General features: G+C 49.2%; 1 protein-coding gene across 2 annotated transcripts in view; it reads right to left on the reverse strand.

Annotated features, from left to right (window-relative positions):
* LOC144170822 (protein Abitram) overlaps nt 1-21,272 on the reverse strand; it is a 52,066-nt gene that overhangs the window by 8,590 nt on the left and 22,204 nt on the right. Inside the window, exons 2-4 of one of the 2 annotated variants that reach the window (XM_077700839.1) lie at nt 20,585-20,827; nt 19,660-19,711; nt 3,410-3,539 (exon numbers count right to left, since the gene is read on the reverse strand). In XM_077700839.1, coding sequence (XP_077556965.1) covers nt 3,410-3,539; nt 19,660-19,711; nt 20,585-20,827 — 425 coding nt within the window. The remainder of the gene's footprint in view (nt 1-3,409; nt 3,540-19,659; nt 19,712-20,584; nt 20,828-21,272) is intronic. The other variant, XM_077700840.1, reaches the window with a different exon arrangement.

The following is a 21,272-nucleotide window of genomic DNA, read 5'->3' on the forward strand; positions in this document are numbered from 1 at the left end:
GAATCGGAAGAAGAGGTTCTATAATTTTGTGCTAACTAGTTCGAGCTTCACCTGAAACCAAATGACATTGAACGGGCTCATCGCCTGGGTAGATATTTCGATAACAAAAAGCGCCCTGTAATCATAAAGCTTGTCCATTTTAAAATAAAATAAAGCATTCTTGCGTGTAACGGAAAACTACAGGGAGCAGATTTTTCCATTAGAGAAGACTGAAGCGGCGACACTACTCGCACGTGCCAAGCTAATCAAATTTATTCTTCCGCAAAAGTGCGCCTTCCAACTGCAACTCGACAAGCTCCTCGTTTGGTTTAATAACCTTTGGTTTAATAAGCATTTGAAATTACTCCTGAACCGGAAGAAACGTCTGTACAAACGAGCAAACGAAACTAATCGTTCTGACGCCTGGCACAGGTACCATCTAAACAGCACATTCAGGAGTTAGAGGAAGCTAAAGCGAAATTCTTCGCATTGGACTCTTACTATCACTCCCTATGTGACACTCCCTATGTAAATGTCCGAATTCCCCCTTCCCCCCTCCCAACGCCTTCCCACTGGGAGCTGGTCCTGGGGAGCACGGATCTGGCCGCCCAGGAGGTGGCGACCACCCGGGCGCTGGTAGTCACGGAGGCCCTGTGGACTTCCGCCACCTCTCCTCCCTGAGCCCTTTTGGTGACAATAAAGTGTTTTCCTCCTCTCTACAGACCTATTAAATATTCTTCAATCTAACCCCAACAAGTGTTGGCGCATGGTTAGCAATAAACCCGGCTCTAATCTAATTGAACTTACTGACCAAGGCAACGAGCCGATAAAGAACGATAAGTGTACAGATTTTTGTTCCGTTTTTACCCTAGTAAAGCTGCTATTTCTGCACCCACTTTAAACACTTGCGGAAGCACGATGCCCGCTATCCTCGTTAGCTGTGAAGGAATTTTTAATCGTATCAAAGAACTTAAGTTGTCGTCTTCTGACGGATGTGATCAAATTAACTGTCAATTACTGAAGAAAAAAAACGCTATTCTGTTACCCAGTCAAATACTTTTCCTTATATTTTCGCAATCCTTAGAATCTAGCATCATTCCCTATGATTGGAGTGTTGCGCAGGTTGTGCCGCTTTTTTTAACGGAAAATTTAGCAAACACCACTAACTATCCTCCCATTTCACTCACAAGCGTCCCATGCAAATTTCTCTATCATATAATAGTATCTGCCCTCATGAATTATCTGGAAACAATTAACTTCTCTTATCCACATCAACACGGTTTTCGAAAGTCGTTTCCTGCGAAACGCAGTAAGCAGAATTTACATATGACATCTTTTACTTCATGGAAGACAACCTTCAAGTGCAATATTTCCGGATTTTTCCAAGACGTTTGACCGAGTTCCCCATAATCTTGTCTTACTTAAGCTCTCTTCTCTTGGAATTCCGATTAATATACAACGCTGGATCGAGCACTTTTTACAGGGCCGCATGCAATACACTGCTGCTAACAACCAACGCTCACCTCTCACCAGTGTAACTTTGGGGGTCCCGCAAGGCGCAAGCCTATCCCCATTGTTGTTTCCTCATCTACAGAAACTATTTACCGACCAATATTACAACAAAATTACGATTATTCGCTAACGACTGCGTCATCTATAACCCCGTCCGCTCTCCATCCGACAACAACACGATCTGAACACTATTTCTACAAGGTGCGATAAATTCCTGATGCCATTAAACCTCGAAAAATACAAAGCCTCGTCACTCTCCCGAAAACACACAATTGCTGAACACGTGTACACAATTAAATCAGTACTAGTACCCCTGCCACCACGTACAAATACCTCGGAGTTCATTTGACGTCATCGTTGTCATGGGTGTCCCAAATGGAATCCATCTGCTCAGACGCTTTACGCACACTTGGCTACCCCCGTTACAGCCTTAAATCCGCATCTGCCGATTTAAAAAAAAAAAAAATTGCATACCTAACGTTCGTTCGACCAAGGCTAGAATAAGCATCATCAATTTGGAACGCCTCGCAATGTTATCTTTCCCACGATTTACAACCGGTACAATACAGTGCCACCCGTTTTATAACATCACAGTAATCGCATACTGTCAGTGTGACGCCACTGTGACTCAAAGAGTTCAACCTCCAAACCCTCACTACACGCCGCTTTATCGCTCGCTTGTGCCTTCTACACACCTTTTACTACCCGTCACAATCACGACAATCACGACACAATCTCCAGAATCAAGTGTCGTACATTATCAACGAATAGTTATTTTTTTAATGAGAAACTTTATTCCATAAAACGCGAAGTATGTACACAATACTGTTAGGAGCGATAGCCGCAAAAGGCTAGTGGCCGAAAGCGGAGGCTAGTGGAGTTCTTGCTTTCCTCACGCAATAGCAATTTCGAATTCACTACCCAATGACATAGCCTCATGCCCTACATGCAAAATATTTCGCAAAAAAACTTGAAACTACGAACCGGTCAGTCTTCCCGTGATACTCCTTCCGAATCAATTGTGCAAATTCCGTTGTTGCATTTTTTTTTCTTTATTCTCTCAAGTTCATCATGTTCGCAATAGTTCCGCTATTCCTAACCGATGTTTATTTCTATTGTGTTGTTGTTGTTGTTGTTTTCACTGTGTTTATTCTTATATATTGGCGCAAGCCACCCCGTATGTAATGCCCTCGGGCCTTTAAGGAGCAAATAAATGAAACGAAATGAAAAAAATCGTATCGCAGGCGATAAAATAAGAAATTCAAGCATGGATGGAAGAAAATAACATCCTTGGGGAACTGCAGAATAGATTTAGACAAGACAGGTGCTTGGAGAGGGGGGAATTAAATCCCTGTCGATGTCGAAATGTAAAAATTTTATAAGGTTCAGGTATAAAACTATGTGCTTCAGAAGAATTCTACCGCAGTTTACGTAACCAGAAAAGCCAAATGGAGATATTGTTGCCAACAGCATTGCGATATTAGGGGGGCCTTTTTAAGGGTGCGGGCCAAAATGCAGGCATCTCGAAAACCTATGTTCCTGCTCATATTTCTGACTCGTCTGTAATAAAATCAAAGTCCTTAATAAAAACTCTGCCTCCAACAATACCTCCACTTTCGACAGCGGAAAAAGTTGCACCTAACCGCATCAGACTCGACCAAATTTTAGGTACGTTATGTCTTCTGAAAGCGTCCACGTGTTCTCTACGGGAATCCGGGACTGGTACACGGAGACAGACCTATTCAAAACATGGTTTTGGAGAAGAAAAGCTGGAACGACATAAAAGGTTATGACTACTAAATTCCGGCTCCGTGCTTGCAAGAAATAATTTTTTAAAATTATGTACAGTGGGCCCTGGGAATAAAGCGACGACTCGTTTTTCTTTTTCTTTTAGTTTTGTCGTCGTACTGAGACTCACCCGTTTCCATTTCCCGGATACTTGGTTGTCCAGGCGATTCAGTTTTTCGTTCACTTGGTAGCTTACTTTTGCTACTACTTTCCTCTCTCTCAGTATGGGATGAGATGGAGCTAGTGTGACGAGAACGATTCTGCAAAGTAGACGGCGGAACATGAGCACAGCTTCAAAAGGGACAGCTTGGCACCCAGCTATGCTGTACAAAGTGCACGAGACATAACCGACACACAGATGACATAATGAGGCGCATGCAACCGGAGTGTCCTGCGAATTTCCTGCGCCGTAAATTTACCGCAGTGAACTCCTCCTTTGCCTTATAGGGTACTCACCTGATCACATTCCTATACCGGTACTTACTCATTCCTGACCCACGGGCGCGGTGTTTCACGAATTCATAGAAATGTCCCTAGCGGCCTATAGTTGGCTTCGCTTAGAAATATATCACTTCTTCACCGAGATAAATAAAAAAAAAACAAGGAACGCATTTTGGTTTATCCAGTTTTCACTAGACAACGCTAGCTTTCAGCAAGCAAGAGTTTTATTTTTTTTATTTCCCCCTCCCCTATTTTGGCCGCAAGGCCTTCCCTTCATAAATAAAGGACTACAACGACAACAACAACAATTTTAGTACAGAGGTGACATATCTTTAAAATGAGCAAACTAGGCCGTTCTGAACATTGATATCCATTTGTAAAGTTTTCCGTCTTGGTGCACGACGGTTTTTAAGTCCGCCCGTCACGAAGCAGCAAGTCCAGTAGGAATGTTGACAGGTGAGTCCCCCTTAATGGGACAATGCCAAGCTAATTTTTCGGCAAAATGGGTTCCACGCTTACCGATTATTCGAATTTGAATACCGGATGAGCGGAGTGAACGGTTAGCGTACCGTGTTAACCGGTTTTGTATCCGGATATATTTGTTCTATACTACAAGGATTTCAAGGAGTGCATAACGATGAAACTGTTTTAACATTAAGAAGTTGCCAAAAGTTTTCGGACTGTACGTTAAGCATATTTTAGAAGTGCGCATTATTGCGTTCCTCGTATTTTTTTTTTTGTCAACTGTCTTCTACTTGCATTTTCAATGTATATCGTGCTCTTTGTGTCATGTATCCCACTCCTAGTATAGCCCCAAGAGAGGGTGCAGTATGTTGAAATATATAAAAACAAATAAAATATCATCATACACATAATCAAACCGAACAATGGAATAGCAGCCCCGATTATTGCGTTGGAATATTGTAATATCGAATATTCGAACCGGCTATATTGAAACCGTTTAGAACCCAGATATCAGGATAACCGGTTTAACGTATGTTTGCAGGCATTATTACGTGCTATGAATGCGAAACAATAACAGCAACGGGAATTAGAGAATCGCCCGCGAGCCTCTGACGGCAGCTGTCATCGACATCCCCTTGAGTAGATATGTGACCAGCCTGATAACCATTCGGGGCTCCGCACTGTGAAGCGACGAATATGTATTACGGTAGCTTCATGTATTTGGCATTACACATGCGTGAAGCAAGCCATACTGCTTTCCCCTTCAATGTTCGTAACCACTCTACATCGAAGGCCATGTTACGTGTGGCGTAGTGGTTGAATCCCTTGACTGACACAGTTCCTTACTAGATTCTCACGCGGTTTATTTCTTATTTAGTTTGAGGCGCGTGGGTTTTTGGGGCCATCAAGGCTTCGTGCAGGGGCACACTATGCTTCAGCATTGATCGAGGGCTGCTGAAATGGGCCATTACGGCTTCCTCCACGCTGAGTGAGAAAAACATGTTTACTTAGTGCGTAAATTGACGCAAACCACTCCCCCAAAACAAACGACCTCTGCTTGAGGGCACGAGCCCTGTCTGCCTGTTGAGATCGGGAAGGCCTGAGCTGCACGAACTGCTTGGCCTGAAAACCTCCTTACGTTCACGTTCAGATACGGGCCGGCAAAATTTCTGTAGGTTGGAAGACGCATACAACACTTCCGTTAGAATAGGGGGGCCTGCCGTTTAATAAGGTAGGGGTACCCAAACGCAACGCAGTCACCCGCGACTGGTTTAAGGAAACTATTCCCCAACGTGTGGAGGCCAGCTTGGGTTTCACGGATTTATGCATACCGCCGCGGCAGATACTTCATCACCCGTTTCAATAGCAGCGCATATGACGGTCGCTGGCGCAATTTTTCACCAAACTATCATCCGCTTTCACACATCTGTAACTTTTTCGCCCTAAGTTTCATTCTTGCGGGCGGCGACAAGTTGTAGCTTCTACAGCCTCCGTCGATTCGTGCTACTTAATGCTTAGTGCGGGACGCACGGCTGGCTTGCGTCCAGTGCGATTCCGCGTGCAGAACCGCTTCATTTTTTCCAGCTTTATCCCTTTCTTGCAAACGAAGCGTGAAGCCTACAATTTTAGCTAAGGTGTTGTCGTAGCCAACAAGGTTGATGGGGAAAGCGAGCAAGCGCTTGGGGTCCTCTATTCTAAAATACTCTCATGGGCAGTTTTAGAAAAGGAAAACCCAGCGTTGGAAGCCCCAAGAAGTTATGGGAACCCAAGCCCAACACGCTCGCACGCAACGAGTTTTCGAAAGGATCTCCTTCAACATCTCGCAGCCGGCTTGGGTTGTTCGAACGGATGCAGGGAACTTCGGGTTCAGCACTGCGGAAGACATTGAAGATCGCCGCTTTCACTACCATTGCGGATAATAATCACTAGTACGGCTTTTCACCACACTGTCATCCATTTTCTTGCATGTGTAACTTTTTTTTCTCGAGTTAGATGCTTGCCATGGCAAGCGGCGACAAACGCCAGCTGCCACGGCCTGCGCTGGTTCGAGCTGCTTCGTGGGCCGTGCGGGTGCGCTGAGCGTTTCGGCGTGCAGAAAACGCTTCATGATTTCCTGCTTAAAGGTGGCGCTGCGGTCGCCGAAGGGAGCGGACGTGTCTCTCATCGGCTCCTACTATTATGATAATTTTCGCAGTGCTAACTATTAGGTAACACGTTTTCGTTGTTACCAGTGCGTGCGGAACCGTATCCGGCACCGACTGAGATCAAATTTGCCCGAGTGGTATGTAATTTTCTTACTTTGCGGACGATTTCCTCTCGACTCACGTGTGGCTTTCGCTAAGCCTAACAGTAGGCTTAGCACGTATACGGCTCCGGGCGGTTCGGCCCCGGTAGCCAGGCCTAGCCGTTAGGCCTAGTCAACAAGAATCATGACCCAGATGGACACAGCGATGGAGATTAGTATACCAATGAAGGAAAACAAGATTCCGGAGTTGCAACTTGGCAGCCATGAAGGAAGAACGAGTGTTGAAGTCCAAGGCGAAGATCTTATTCCCAGTGATACGGCGGGGTGGACGACCTCAGGCAAGCGAGCCAAGCAAGTAGACGTCGCTTCGAAAGTTGGTGAGTCCTCTTCGATTGACCATCAGTCTAGATCGCGAGATCGTGTTAATTATGCCAGAAGAGTTGCGGCAGCAGTCACGAAGGCAGCACGTATGCCATCGCTAATGCCGAAAGACGACGTCAAGATTATTGTGAGGTCACGTGGCGGACTCAATATAGCGAGAACTGAAGCATCGATCATCATGTCGGCTATTATTGCGGCGGCAGGTGTACCGAAACTGGAAGCAGGTGAAGACACGATTTGCACCAATGTAGCGCAAAATATCATTGTTGTGAGTACCCCAGACCAACGTCGCGCAGGGTTGTATCTCAGGATGCGAGGCCTCTTTATAGGAGGAAAGACTCATGAAGTCAGTACTTATCAGGCGGCACAAGAGGATACAGTGAAAGGAGTGATAAGAGGAGTAGCGATTGAAGACTCCCCATCCGAAATTAATGCTAATATTGTAAACCCGGCCAACCCGCTGGCAATTCAGGCGCACAGAATTGGAAATACGACAACAGTAATTGTTCTGTTTGAAGGGCCCCCCAAGGTCCCTAATTATGTGAAATATGGCCCCATCCTCTTGCGGTGTGGACTGTATCGAAAGCATTTCGACGTTTGTAGACAGTGTGGAAAAGTTGGACACAGAAGCGATGTGTGCCCATTTCCGGATACTAGAGTTTGCCTTGCATGCGGTGAAGCCAACCCTAACGCGGATCACGAACGTCATTGTAGACCTAAATGCAAGCTGTGCGGTGGCCAACACGTGACCGGTGCCCGGGAATGCACAAACAAGTTCAAGGTGCCCTATGTTGTCAAGCGCAGACAATGGAATCGTAAGATGGAGGACTTCGCAGCCGGCAGCTGCACCGTTTCCCAGAACGAGAAGCCGACTTCCCGCCACTGCAGCAAACCTCGGTCGAGCGCAAAAGAGGACGGTCGCAAACACGTGGTAGTAGCAGGCAACGATCTAATAGTAAGGGAAGTGTTAGTCATAACCGCCAACCGTCACAAACTAGAGAACGTATTGCCTGGGCAAATACTCTCAAGGAACCCAAGATGCCAGAGCGTCAACCCTCCGCAGAGAACGCTGCCGTCAAGGCCCTTCGTGCGGAGAATGAACAACTCAAGCAGAAGATCGCTGATCTCGAACATACAAACAAGAGCATCAATGCGAAGCTGGACCAACCCCTCGCACTCCAGCAACAACCGCAACCAGCGCCGCCACAACCGCAACTCCAAGGCCAGCGGCCGGCGGAACCCGTTACCGAGGGATCGGTGCCCGAACAAGATCCCAGGGCTCACCAACGAGAGATAGAACCGACGCCCAAACGACAAGCACTCGAGGCTGCCAAGGACCGAAAGATCTTAGCGCGACTTGAGAACTTGGAAGACCGCTTTGAAACCTTCGTCAAGGTGACAAACGAACGCGTTACGAAACTCGAACAGACGTGCCAGAACATGCAAACTATGATGATGCAGATGCAAACACAACTGCAAATGCTTATGACGCACCTGGGACTAAGTGGAGATCCCCAGCAAATGCAGCCCGTCATCCAGCAACCCATGCCCGGACAATTTCCACAATGACTTCCCCAGTAAAAGATCTACTGGTACGGCATTGGAATTGCAATGGTTACGCAGGGAAGAAAGCACTACTACAACAGCACCTCAAGCACCTCACCCGCAAGCCTGATGTCATTATGGTACAGGAAACGCAAAGCGAAGTCACGCCGAAGCTTTCTGGCTACCGCACGCACGCAAGTCCACCGAGCGCGCGCGCCGCGGCCACGGGAGCTGGGCGAGGAGTCTGCATCTTCGTACGCAAAGGAATTACATTTGTGGAACACGACCTCATTGGCAACAGCACGATTGAGCACTGTTCATTGGAAATCATTACGGGCAAGAAGCACAAGGAGAGTACCTTTCTAGTCACGGTATACAGCAATCCGGCACATCGAAAGCAACGATTTCGCGCACTTATACACAAGGCAAGCCGACTAGCTGCAGGAAACACACTACTGATTGGCGGGGACTTTAATGCACCGCACCAAGACTGGGGATATCCGAAAACGACCGTCAAGGGTCTGCTAGACGACGCAACGGATGCCGGGTTGCACTTGCTCACGGATCCAGCATACCCTACACGCATTGGCACGTCGATTACACGCGACACTACTACAGACCTCACCTTCATCAAGATTGAGGGAACCTCGCGAGGGGCTCGGTGGCGGAACAAGGGCGACGATTTCGGTAGCGACCATTGCGTCCTCGAAGTTGTCGTCCCACTCATCGATCCCAAGAGTATCCCCACTACCCGAAAACATCGTATTACATACTGGAATGAGTTTCGCCGGTGTCTCCCGGAGGAACGCATGGATATAGACGACATCGAGAAGTGGGCAGAGGCCGTCGTACAGACTACTTCAGCTGTAACTCAGGAGATCGAGACGGACGGCAGTATCGATCAGATGGATAGTCGACTTTCTCACCTACTTGAGGCCAAGCGGTCCATTAAAGCGCGCTGGAAAACACAGCGCACAAACAGACGTCTCCGCAAGAAGATTGCGATTCTCAACCGGCAGATCGAGGCACACTGCAAGGTGTTATGTACCCAGCAATGGCACGAAGTGTGTAGCGAGGCCGATGGGCAACTCCACAAGGGCAGAACGTGGGGTATGCTCAGCCACTTACTCGACGAGACTAAGACGAAGAGCTATCACCACAACACCCTTGCCCGGACTCTACACAGAGCCATCACGGAACTGGGAGAACGGGAAGTTGGCAAGCGCTTGGACGCCAAGTATCTACCAGTGTCCCCCACAGACCGTCACCCGGAATACACTGGAACGGACAACGATGTGCTAGACCGTAACGTTGAAGTTTGGGAAGTACGAGTAGCCCTGAAAGCCCTCAACTGCAAGTCGGCGGCGGGCCCCGACCGCGTAACGAACAAGGCCCTTAAGAATCTTAACGATCACGCCATCGAAGCCCTCACGCGTTACTACAACAAGTGCTGGCAAGAGGGTCGACTCCCAAGACAATGGAAGACGGCTAAGACTATCTTAATTCCAAAGCCAGGCAAGCCACCCAGCATAGAGCACCTCCGACCGATCTCGCTCACTTCGTGTGTGGGAAAAGTCCTGGAGCATGTTCTAATGAATCGCTGGCAACGTTATCTAGAAGACGCCGAACTCTACCCCAACTCTATTATCGGGTTCCGGGAGAAGTTGAGTACACAAGATGCAATGCTCCTTCTCAAACACGAAATCATCGACGACGTCACGAACACCCGAGACAACAAGGCGGTACTGGGCCTCGATCTCCAGAGCGCCTTTGACAAAGTGCGACATTCTGCGATTCTGGCACAAGTGTCCAAGTTGAACATGGGGAAACGAACATACGACTACATCCGTGACTTTCTCACGGGTCGCTACACGCAGATATGCGCCGGCAATCTACAACTACCAGTGAAGCAGCTCGGCAGTGTAGGCACTCCACAAGGGTCCATGATATCCCCATTGCTTTTCAATTTGATCATGATTGGAGTCGCCAACCTCCTCGAACACGTGGAGGGCGTCCAGCATACCATCTACGCCAACGACGCTACCCTGTGGGTTGCGGGTGGCAGCGACGGCCACATCGAAGATACACTCCAGGAAGCAGTGAATGTTATCGAAGACCAACTCAACGGGACGGGCCTTATCTGTTCCCCTTATAAATCAGAACTTCTCATCATTCCACCTAAGGGTCGGCGGAAAACACAGTCCACAACTACCATCACAGTGTGCACGGCGGGCGGCCAAGTGATTCCCGAGGTCGACAAGATACGTGTCTTGGGTCTTCTGTTGGAGCGCAACCGCGTCAACGGGGCAACGGTCAACAAGTTAGCGACGAAGGCTGCTGCGGCGGTGCATCTTATCCGTCGTATCTCCACACGTCAAGCAGGAATGAAAGAGGGAAGCCTCACCCGCCTCGTACAGTCATTTGCCATCAGCCATATCGCATACGCAGCTGCCTTCCATAACTGGAGGCAGTGCGAGCGGATGAAGGTGGACGCCATCATCCGCAAGACCTACAAGACGGCATTGGGACTTCTCCAGAGCACAAGTACTGAAAAACTCCTGGCCTTGGGTGTCCACAACACCTTGGACGATATAGCTGAAGCCCAACGAATCGCCCAGATAGAACGCCTATCCGGTACACGGACGGGTCGTCATATTCTCCAACACCTGGGTCTACTATCCACAGAAGACAAGCGGGAGCCCAAGGATCAGATACCGGATGGTATTCGCAACCGTCTGGTTGTCTGTCCCCTCCCCCGGAATATGAACCCCGAGAACAACCACGAGCGGAGGTTGGCTAGAGCGAAAGCTCTGGTCGATCTTCATGCCAACGACACCGGTGCCGTGTACGTAGACGCGGCGGAACATCAGAACGAACCCGGTACCTTCGTGGCTGCAGTAGTTGCGGCGGTGACAGGCAATACCGAGTCTGCTGCGAGCTTCCGGGCAAGCAGAGCACATCAGGCAGATGGTCAAACTAGGCCGTTCTGAACATTGATATCCATTTGTAAAGTTTTCCGTCTGCTACCACACATCAGGCAGGTGGCCATCGCCCTGGTCATCGCGGAACCCAGGTGCACTACGGTGTTAAGTGACTCTCGGACAGCAGTGATGAACTATGCTCGGAACAATGTGTGCAGCGTTGCGGCGCGTGTCCTTCGCGGGGCGTGTGTGCGTGATGGTGCAGTGTATATCAAGTGGTTCCCGGCCCATATGGGTCCCAGTGTTTCGTGTAAAGGGAATGCAAACCACAACGAGACGGCCAACGCTGTTGCGCGAGGACTGGCCAACCGCGCGGCGGCTATGAGTGCCGGACCCTCGGAGTGGCAGCCCTTCGATATTAGCAAGGATCCCATGACGACCTACAACTACGTTGTGAAATGGTATCGTTTACGCAGGAGAACTATGCCGCCCCCACCTCCGGGTCTCACCCGGTCGGAGGCAGTGCTCTACAGACAATTACAGACCGATTCATTACTTACTCCAGTGCTTGCGAAACATATATGCCCAGAAGTGTATGAGAGTGACGTGTGCAGATTATGCGCGAAGGAGCGGGCCACTGCGGTCCACATCCTGTGGAACTGCGAACTTAATCCGTGTGAGGCCAGAGCGATGACAACGATCCCGCCGCAGTTTGAAGCTGCAGCGCGGAGTGGAGACTACGACACCCAACTTCAGGCCGTCCAGCAGGTCGCGGCGGCCCTCGCTAGACAGCGACTGGGGAACTCAGCGGGGGAGGGTGCAAACCTTCCGCAACCCGCGGATAGTACCCGGATGCAGTCTTAAAGGCGCTGACGTGACGACGTCCAGGCCACGTCGCGGTAACTCGGCACCCATGTTAGGGTAGCCCTACCGCTTGCAGGCTCTCAATAAAGTTCGTTCTCTCTCTCTCTCTTCCTGCTTAAAGGCAATGAACGCTGCGATGAGCCAACCTGCTCCCCTTTCTTCCCCACCGCTTCCGCGAACGCGCTCTGTCTCAGCAAAAATTCATTCTAGGAACCTCACTACAAAAATCTACAAACACCGGGTAAAACAAGCCTCGGCCTTTGCTCCAGCTGTGGTCGCGCGGAGTTTCGGTGACGAGAAAGGCGAAAGAAATGCAAGGTCCTCTTGGGGCCAGTTCTGGGGCACCTGCTATTTCCGCAAAATAGCATTCGCGCTCAATGCAAACCCAAAAACATCGAACTTCGCGTAGGCCACAGACCCCCTGATGACACGCGTCCGGCCCGGAAAGTACAGGCAATCAAAGCGATGCAGTTGATGTAAACGAGCGCTCGGGTAATAAATCTGTTCTGGTATCAATGCAATATCGAAGTCGTTTTAAGGCATTATTCGAAAGCACAGTAATACTACGGCGAAAGAAATCCACGTGGAGGCAGCACGGGACAATGAAGATGGATGAAGAGTAAATTACACCCCTTCTCAATTCGGAACCTCACCCAGAAAGACGAGAAAATAGCGACGGGGCAGCGCACATGGCGGGCCGTATTCTGAATAAGACGTTAATTCCGGTCGCTGCCTCGGGTCTTCGCTGTCCCGGCGGTACGGGAGACGAATACCGCGGTCCACCACAAAAAATAAATAAAAATATTTACCGGCACAAACTAGCCAACGTATTAATGCACGGAGCAGATTATCATCCCATCTTAAACGGACACTGCAACACTATTTTCAACTATTTTCGAAATATTAAATACTGGCACGACGTAGTCAACCAACGCATCCATTGCTAAGATTAGGGGGCCGCAAAGTACCTCAGACAAAAACTAGTTCTATGCCCATCAGATAACTTAGAGACTTGCTCAAAAGATTTTTCTCTTTCCCGGTCTATCGAGCGCTCTAAATACGTCTATGCAGCGGTGTAGCGGCTATTGGCCGGCTTTCTTTCAAATACACAATAAGCGCATTCGGTAGCCACTTTAAAAATTGGCTGGCGATTACGATACTCCCAACTCGATATTTGAGAGCATCTGTTTAGCTGTTTTGATTGTGCAAAGTATGTTGAGGCAAAGAATTTCACACGGAAATATTTGTATAGTTACAAAATGCGGCTTACCTCCGCTGACCTTGGATATGCAAAGCAAAAACTTGGCTTAGTCTGGTTGAGTTCCGGTTTCGCTTTGTTAACCTTTGATGCAGCAGTTTTGCCGACCACGGCTCAAAGCCGTTCGGTCCCATGCAGCGCCCAACGCGGGGTTCCCATTCGCCGGGCGCGAGGCGAGCCGCGTAGCCCGAGACGACCCAGCGGCGCATGCGCGTAGGAGGCTGCGGGGCTGGTCGGCTGGCTATCAACTTTGCGGCGGTGGCCGCATCCGCCGCGGCCACCGCCGATAGCCAAAAGCGGGTCCGGCGAATCGCGCGACGCGCTTCAGGGTGTGCGTCCCAGGGGGTGCGTCTACGGTCAAGGGGTGAACTTGCGCATCCTCCGCGAAGCCGCTGGATAAAGCTTTGCTTTAAAACATGTATTTGCAGTGGCCGACGAAGCACATGCACCGATTGCCTCGCTCATTGTTCACACCTCACTCGGGGTTCTGGCGTCAGCGGTGCGGAGCCTCCGCTCTGGAAGCTCGTTTAGCAGCAGCGGCAGAAGACGCAGTTCCACCAGTTACGTCAGTTATTGCTCAGCAAGAACTGGCTGAGAGCGCACGTGCGCGTTCCACAACAGCCGCCGCAGTATGCGCACGCCCGGTTGCATCACTCGCAGTTCAGCACTCCCTCCTGATGACGGCAGTGCGCTGAGGCAGCACTCACTCGTGGGTTCTCTCGACGACAGCTACGCTGAGCACGCCCCCCTCGGGTTTTTCGCCAAGCGTCGCGCAGTCGAGCGTCTCTTGCGAGCACAGCATACTGCCCCCTCTTCCCCCGCACACTTTCAGAGAAGCGTCTCGCACCGCCACGGCGAACTGCCCTCCTTTCCCAATTTTTCGACAGTCTCCTCCTCTGCTTTCTTTCACTGTTCCCACTTGCCATCGTTCACTGGATGACACCGACGGCGACGCCCCTCAGCCCACGAACGGGCGACAAAGGGCTGGGCCCTAAAGAAAAGCCACGAAAGCAATGAAAAACGCAAGGTGTATCAGCTGCCATGAGCAAATCACGCAGTGCCACTCCGTGCTGGGCGATAACTACTTCCAGACGCGAAGGGACGAGCGAAAGCGTTCACTGCAAGTGTTGCAGATTCCCTTTAAAAGCACCTGAGCAGCCCTTTAACTGTGATTTACAGCCGCTCCGGGTGACCGAGCCCGTCCGATGTTTCATTTCAGGAAAGCCCCACGCTTGCTGCAAAAGTACCCTAAGCAGCACACTCCGATGACGTCGCATTTCAGTGACGTTCGTTCCGTGCTCTCAGTACGTACAATTTGAAGGTTCGCTCAATTCCTTGTTCGGGAGATAATTATTACCAGACATAAAGCAGGACATCAAACGTTTAATCGTAACTATCCGGGCAGTCTGAACACCCGCGATAAGGGATGGATGGCACAGCGGGAAAAGGCCCCTTTTAGGCACTTTTCTCGATGGGTCAAAAATGAGAAACTATAAATCTAATATTTAACACCACAAAGTGATCACACAACGCGTTTCTGTTATCAAGATGGTTGAACCGCTGCCGCCATGTCGTCGTGCTTGCATGCCATGCGTGCCGTTTCTTTCGCGCTGTACACCGCATCTGTCGGCTTCTGCTGCTTTTAGTATATACAGTAATACCTCGTGAACTCGAACTCGCATATCTCGAAAAATCGGCTAAGTGGAATTTTCCGCGACACCGAACCATTTCCTATACGTCCCATGTATTTGTTGCCCTTTATTTCGAAGTATTTTTTGGGCCAAACTACGGATATCTCGAAAATTTCGCCGCCGCGGACCGTTTCACAAAATTCGCGCCATGCTGCCGCGCCCAAGTCCCTCGTTTTTTTTCGTTTAGCCGCACCTACCACAAAGCCAATGTTTTTTCCCCGAACATGAAGTCTGAGCCTAGAGGCATATCAACCTCGTCAAGCAACCACATGGCACGTCATGTGACGGTATAGACATGCCCAGAGACGATAGAGGTGTGTCGTGCGGGGGTCCCTTCTGCGATGAAAGAAATTGTATGGAGCGCATGCGTTTCCGGAGAACTCCTGCTGCAGCCAGCGGCACCTATAAGCTTTTAAACCAAACTCAAGAGTTAATTGAAGGGTTTTGTAAACCATTATGCCATAATGGTTGAATGGCTGTTGAATAGCTGGTAACCAGCAGCGCGTTTTTTTTTTTTTTTGCAAATAACGCGGTATTTCATGGCAATTCGCACAACTTCGCTTATCTCCAAAAATCTGCTCATCTCGAGATATTTCCCGGTTTTTGCTACTTCTAGTTAACGATGTATTACTGTTTGTAGAACGTGGAAAAAGCGTGTTGCGTTCTATGCGTCTCAAGTCGTCCAAAGCATGCACGCTGCGCTGGCGGATGCAAACATTAGAAAGTATGCTCGCAGTACATGCTACCGCTAACCGCGACGTTTGCTTACACTCGGTTACAACTTAAGAACGGCACCACCTCATGTAGTGTATCACTCCGCCGAAGCGCCGGACCAGTGACGTCAGTGCGCGCGCGTTTTGAGAGAGGATCGCGGTAAATGCGTGACATCTGCTTTTCTCACCGAGTTTGTTTGTCGTCACTACGGTAATTTATAGGGAGATTAAGTCCGAAAAGTCATGGAAACGACTCGTGTCCGGTGCGGTTATTGTGTGCGTGCGCTGGCAGTGATTGCTATCGGTTGTTTATCTTGCGTTTATCATTTTAGAACTGATCGATTGTCCACACCTCACCCCACCAGTTCGTGGACGGCGCGAGATTTCGTAATTATGACATACGAGTGAACAAACAAGTTTTAATATAGTGCGTAAAACAGCGAGTGCGTGATTAATTTGTATAAGATTCACCTTGTTACAAAGATCGATGCAGTTATACGTACGTGAAGCACTCGATGTGCTGAAGCATTAATTTCGCGAGGAACGCAACATTATGCGCGTTCGACGGCGACGCGGAGAACAATTTTAGATTTTTTGATTATGCTGATGGGTAATAACAATGGCATCAAACACACCTGTGTTTAGTAATGTGTGCACGAAAGCAACGCCAATCGGAGGTGCACATAGGTAGCGCGCTGTGTGTAAAAAGAAAAACAATAACAGAATTGCTCCTTTCAGATCACGCGTGAAAAATAACTTCGCTTCTGCTTCGTTATTACGCGTGAGTTTATTACTTTCTATTCCTGGTTATTGCTCTTTACATGCGCGTTGCCTAAGCACTGCCGTCATTTCTACGACTGTCCTTAATATCGCGCTGTTACGCGTTTTTTTTTTTTTTTTACGCAGTCTTGGCAAGAAAGCCTGCAGTTTACAGGAAGTGTCTGCGGGTAAAATCGTGCTTCACGGCGCTGCACATTTTTGGGAGCGCTTTTAAGCTTAGTTCTGCTCAAGTCTCAACACAATGCAATTATGATCGAGTCTACGCGGGCGTTTCCAAATGGATGGTAAATTCTCCATTCCTGAAAAATGCTCTTTCGCAGCTGCCATGGCAATTGCGATTTTTAAGAGAACACCAATATAGGTTATTTCACTTCTTTCAGATTGTTATACGCCGCAACACACGGCATGTTGGAGTGTCATTTTACGATACTGGGGAAAATGCCGGTACAGGGAAAATTTTTTGGCGTCTTATATTTACAGCTCGCCTTTTTATGCCCCATTGCTTGAATTTACATCTGCTGGGGCAAGCTCTAAGAAATCGCAGTCCAAACAGCAAAAACGTTTGCTTTTGTCTTAATTATACGTGGGAGTGAACTATTCACACTTATAATTTGGCTAGAGAACCGCCACTTATAAACAGCATTTGCCTTTATTCCCTTTTGCGGTGAAATGTTTATGAATGGAAAGTTGTAGTGTCTTCTATGCAAACTCAAGGGCCAAAACAAGGGCATGATGCAGACAGTCTCACTGGCAGACATACTCATAGATACGAGCTTGAGGTACCAATTTACAAATATGAAAATGTTATCAGAACCCAGAAACATTAGCAGGCGCCTCCCCCACCCCAACCAAAATAAATTGGGCTAAAACGCGTTGTGTGGTTTTGACATGGAGCTTTACCGAACACCAGAATGCAGAGTGCGACAGGTGATTCCCTGCAGGCCTTCCATTTGGATTTACCACAAGGGCACTACCGCATGTGTATGAAGACATTCACAGTGCCCGTACGCACTTTTGTTCAATGTTTCCTCGGCATTCCTCGATATGTCACATCTCTCTATGAAGTATGCTTTACAGCCCAGATATGTTGAAACAGCTGCTTGCACTACTCTTCAGGAGCATATTTATATACGTGAGGCACTTTCGACAAACTTGACACTAAGACTTTTTTATCACATCAAAACAAAGTTGCATTCAATGACCTCCCCATGCCCATAATATGACAGCCACATTTTATCGTGTCTTACAATGAGCCTGAGATTATTATACATGCATTCGTTATAAGCAGTGTACTCTGCTGTTCTCCGTATTTGGGAGTGTTCGTTGCACAAAGTGCACAATTCCTGTGGACTTGCACTAGCAACATTGGGCAGTGATGCAGAAGCGGCACTTGTGAATACTTATTGCTTCTTCAGAAACTGTGCATCACCAAGTGAGCGTCCGAAAGCTATCCAGGATGCCCTCAACCAACCTGAGAACGTTTCTCTTCGACACGTGAGCTCGCGTTGGCTGACACTTGGTCCGGCTCTTGACCGGCTCATTCAGCAGCTGCCAGCAGTAAAAGAAGCGGTGCTGTCCGGTCGAAATGCTCGTGGTGGTGTGCTTTATAACCGCCTGAATATATCTCTCACAGATAAAGCCTTTTTGTCCAAGGCACTTTTCTTGCGCAACTGTACTGATTTGTTCGTCGGGTTTTTGATGCTGTTCCAAAAAACAGAGCCACTGCTACACATCCTCTTTTTCTGAAGTGGTTAAGTTTTGATCAAGAAGGTCCTTCTACGTTCTTTGCGCTGAGAAGTCTACCAGGAAATTCCGGAGAACTTCTTGAAATTAGTCTACCATCCAACTGGAAGGAGCACGTAAAATCGGCGCAGATACCGAAGCTGGCCTTGCTGATTGGGCACCGCAAGAAAAGAAGCAGTTCCGAGTAGGAGCCAGGAGCTTCTGCCTAAGGGCCCCGACCGCCTTAAAGAATCTGTGCTGAGGGACGCCAGCTGCCCATCGGCCCTTCTGAACGGAACCCGAGCCCACCAAAATCGACAGCTGGGCTAGTTGGTATCCGTGCATCCTAAACAGCGCTTGACAACACGACGACGAGGAAGAGGGGAACAAGACGGCGCTCGGGACACAACCCGAGCCCCCTTTCGCCGGTACGCGCGCCCTACGGGGAGGGGGCTCGGGGAGAGAGAAGCTTTTCAGGACGCCGAAAGTACGCCACGGTTTCTTTCCTTCCCGGTCGCTGTCTGCTGCGCCAGATAAGCACGCAAGCCCTTCCGGCTGACGGCCCGTGCCTTAGGTTGCTCTTTTGTCCCTACGCTCATAAAGGTCGTACTTAGCACTCGACGACGCCATGTGCTACATGAGCGGCGAGACAATCTGCCCAGCACGGCGATGCGCGCTCACAACGGTGCGCCGCGCTCCGGACCAAAGAGCCCACCGGTTCTGCGCGGCGACGATGCTCACCCTTGCGCTTGGCGCCTTGTCGCCCCTTTCACCTAAAAGGAAGTACATACATGGCACCAGTGCCAATGTAACTGGGAGGTTGGCGTAAAATAAACGTCTTCCCTCCGCATCCTGCAGGCGTACTCCTTTGTCGCCCCCTGCTCCACCGTGAGCATGCTCGAGCGAGCCTCGTGAGCGTGCTCCACTGCTCCAACCCACGGCGGTTCCTCGCAGTGTGGGTGCCTGCTATGCTTTGCAATGCGAGCGTTACGCATATTGTGAGGTAGAGGCCACAGAGCGGACAGGAAGGGCTCATGTTTCCGGCCAAACCCCGCCAACACTGCGTACGTATGAACCCCCTCTTTTCCGAGGCTTCCTCCCTACGGGCGGAACCCTCTCTTGAGGCATATGTGTCTAGTCTCAAGTACAATTTCGAGCACTTCTGCCAAGGCTTCGGGACATAGCGAGCCTCTTGTTAAATGCGGGCGCACTGTGGCGAGCACCTCGGATGGGCCACTGATCGCGGCGGCGGCAGGCATGGCCCATCCTCGGTGCGAGCCGCATTGCACCCACCGCGATGCACGCGTGTCGGAGCGGACCAGGCACAGCGCGCGAGAGAGAATTTTCACACTACCTGTTTGAGTGGAACAAGGCGCACTGGTCATGCCCTTCGATCCCGTTCGCATCTGAAAGAAACATTTTACACATCAGCATGTCACAACTTGCAAGTCGCTACGTGTGGCAATAAGTAAAAGCTCAATTCTTAAGGGAGACTTAATTGTCAACGTTTCCATGGGACATACCACTTCATGATCCGGGGGCTTAAAACCAATCTTGCACGAATACGAATTTTACAAATGCCCAACGGCCTAGTTTGCTTATTTCATTTAAAAATGTCACTACTGTACAGAAATAAATACAAAAAAACTCCCACTTGCTAGACAGCCTGCGCCATCTAGTGAAAACTAGATAAACCAAAATGTGTTTCTTGTTGATTTTTTTTATTCCAACAACGACGTGATATATTTCTGAAAGAACCAAACTAAGCCATTAATGAAATGTTTAGTTATTGGTAAACTTTTTCTTACGGTACACGATTCTTTTTAAACCCGTGGGTCATCAAGCGGTCAGTCCCGTAGGAATGGGATCAGGTGAGATGGTTCAAACGCGAAGCGTGTCCCATGCAACCTGAGTAAGGGTCCAAAATCCAAGCTGTTTCCGCCGTACCATTGCAATCAATCGATACGGCTCTGCCTCTATTTGTGTAAGTAAAGCTACCGTTACCCAAAAAAGAAAAAGTGCCGGAATGAATACGTCGGCTTCAGAACGCGAGGGACCCAGGTTCGATACCGACCACGGGAAGCGTTTTTTTTTTTTTTTCTTGAGGCGCCTGATGTGCCCGTAAGTTGGATTTCCAGCAATGCGTTTCGGCGAAACGACGGCATAAGCGAAGCATAAGAACATTCATTGTAGTACTGTATTCAATATAGCTAGAAATTATTTAACGTGAAAAAATTTCCCCCTCATAACAAGTTCCACATCCGATGGTTTTGATATACCAGTAGCAGAAGTATAAACGTTCATTTGCCACAATTGGTAACGGAGCGGAGGATGATCTCCTGCGTTGGTCTTGAGGTGATCGTCCCCTTTGGTTGGCGTCCCTCGGCCGGGATGCCATGGGCTGCCGCAGCACGAAGAGCCCGGGTCACCAGAGCACGCTGATTCTCCAGGACCGCGCTGGTCAGCGCGGCCTCCCACTGCTCCGGTGATGGCGCCAGGACCCCCGGTAGTTCCTTGACGCCCTTAAATTGCCACACCATGTGGTATAGGGTGTTGGGCGTTCCGCTGCAGAACTGGCATTCGAAGCTGTATAATGTGGGGTACATCATGTGCAATTGTGTGGCATGTGGGAACGAGTTTGTCTGAAGTCTTCGTAGTTGTGTCGATTTTAAGATTTGGATGTGGAGGTGGGTATTTCCTTCTACTAAGCCTGAGGTGTTCCAAGATGTCTTTGCTTCGTTTGGAAATGGAATGGCCAACTAAAAAAATTAAAGCCATTCCACTTAACTTGAAAGCCGTCGGAAGTGCAGAGCAGTAATTCGCCATGATGGGCCGTGGCGCAGTTATCCGCTCACTGCTACCACACATCACGCTCTTCACCGCCCTGTCTCACTCATCTGTTGATGAATGGAACGGAGGTTTGTCTAATGCAATTCAAACTCCCCGCGTTCGCAGTGCTCGCACGCC

The sequence above is a fragment of the Haemaphysalis longicornis genome, unplaced genomic scaffold, assembly GCF_048455015.1.
Source record: "Haemaphysalis longicornis isolate Haplotype H1 unplaced genomic scaffold, Haemaphysalis longicornis Haplotype H1 scaffold_2, whole genome shotgun sequence".
Classification (NCBI taxonomy): Eukaryota; Metazoa; Arthropoda; class Arachnida; order Ixodida; family Ixodidae; genus Haemaphysalis; species Haemaphysalis longicornis.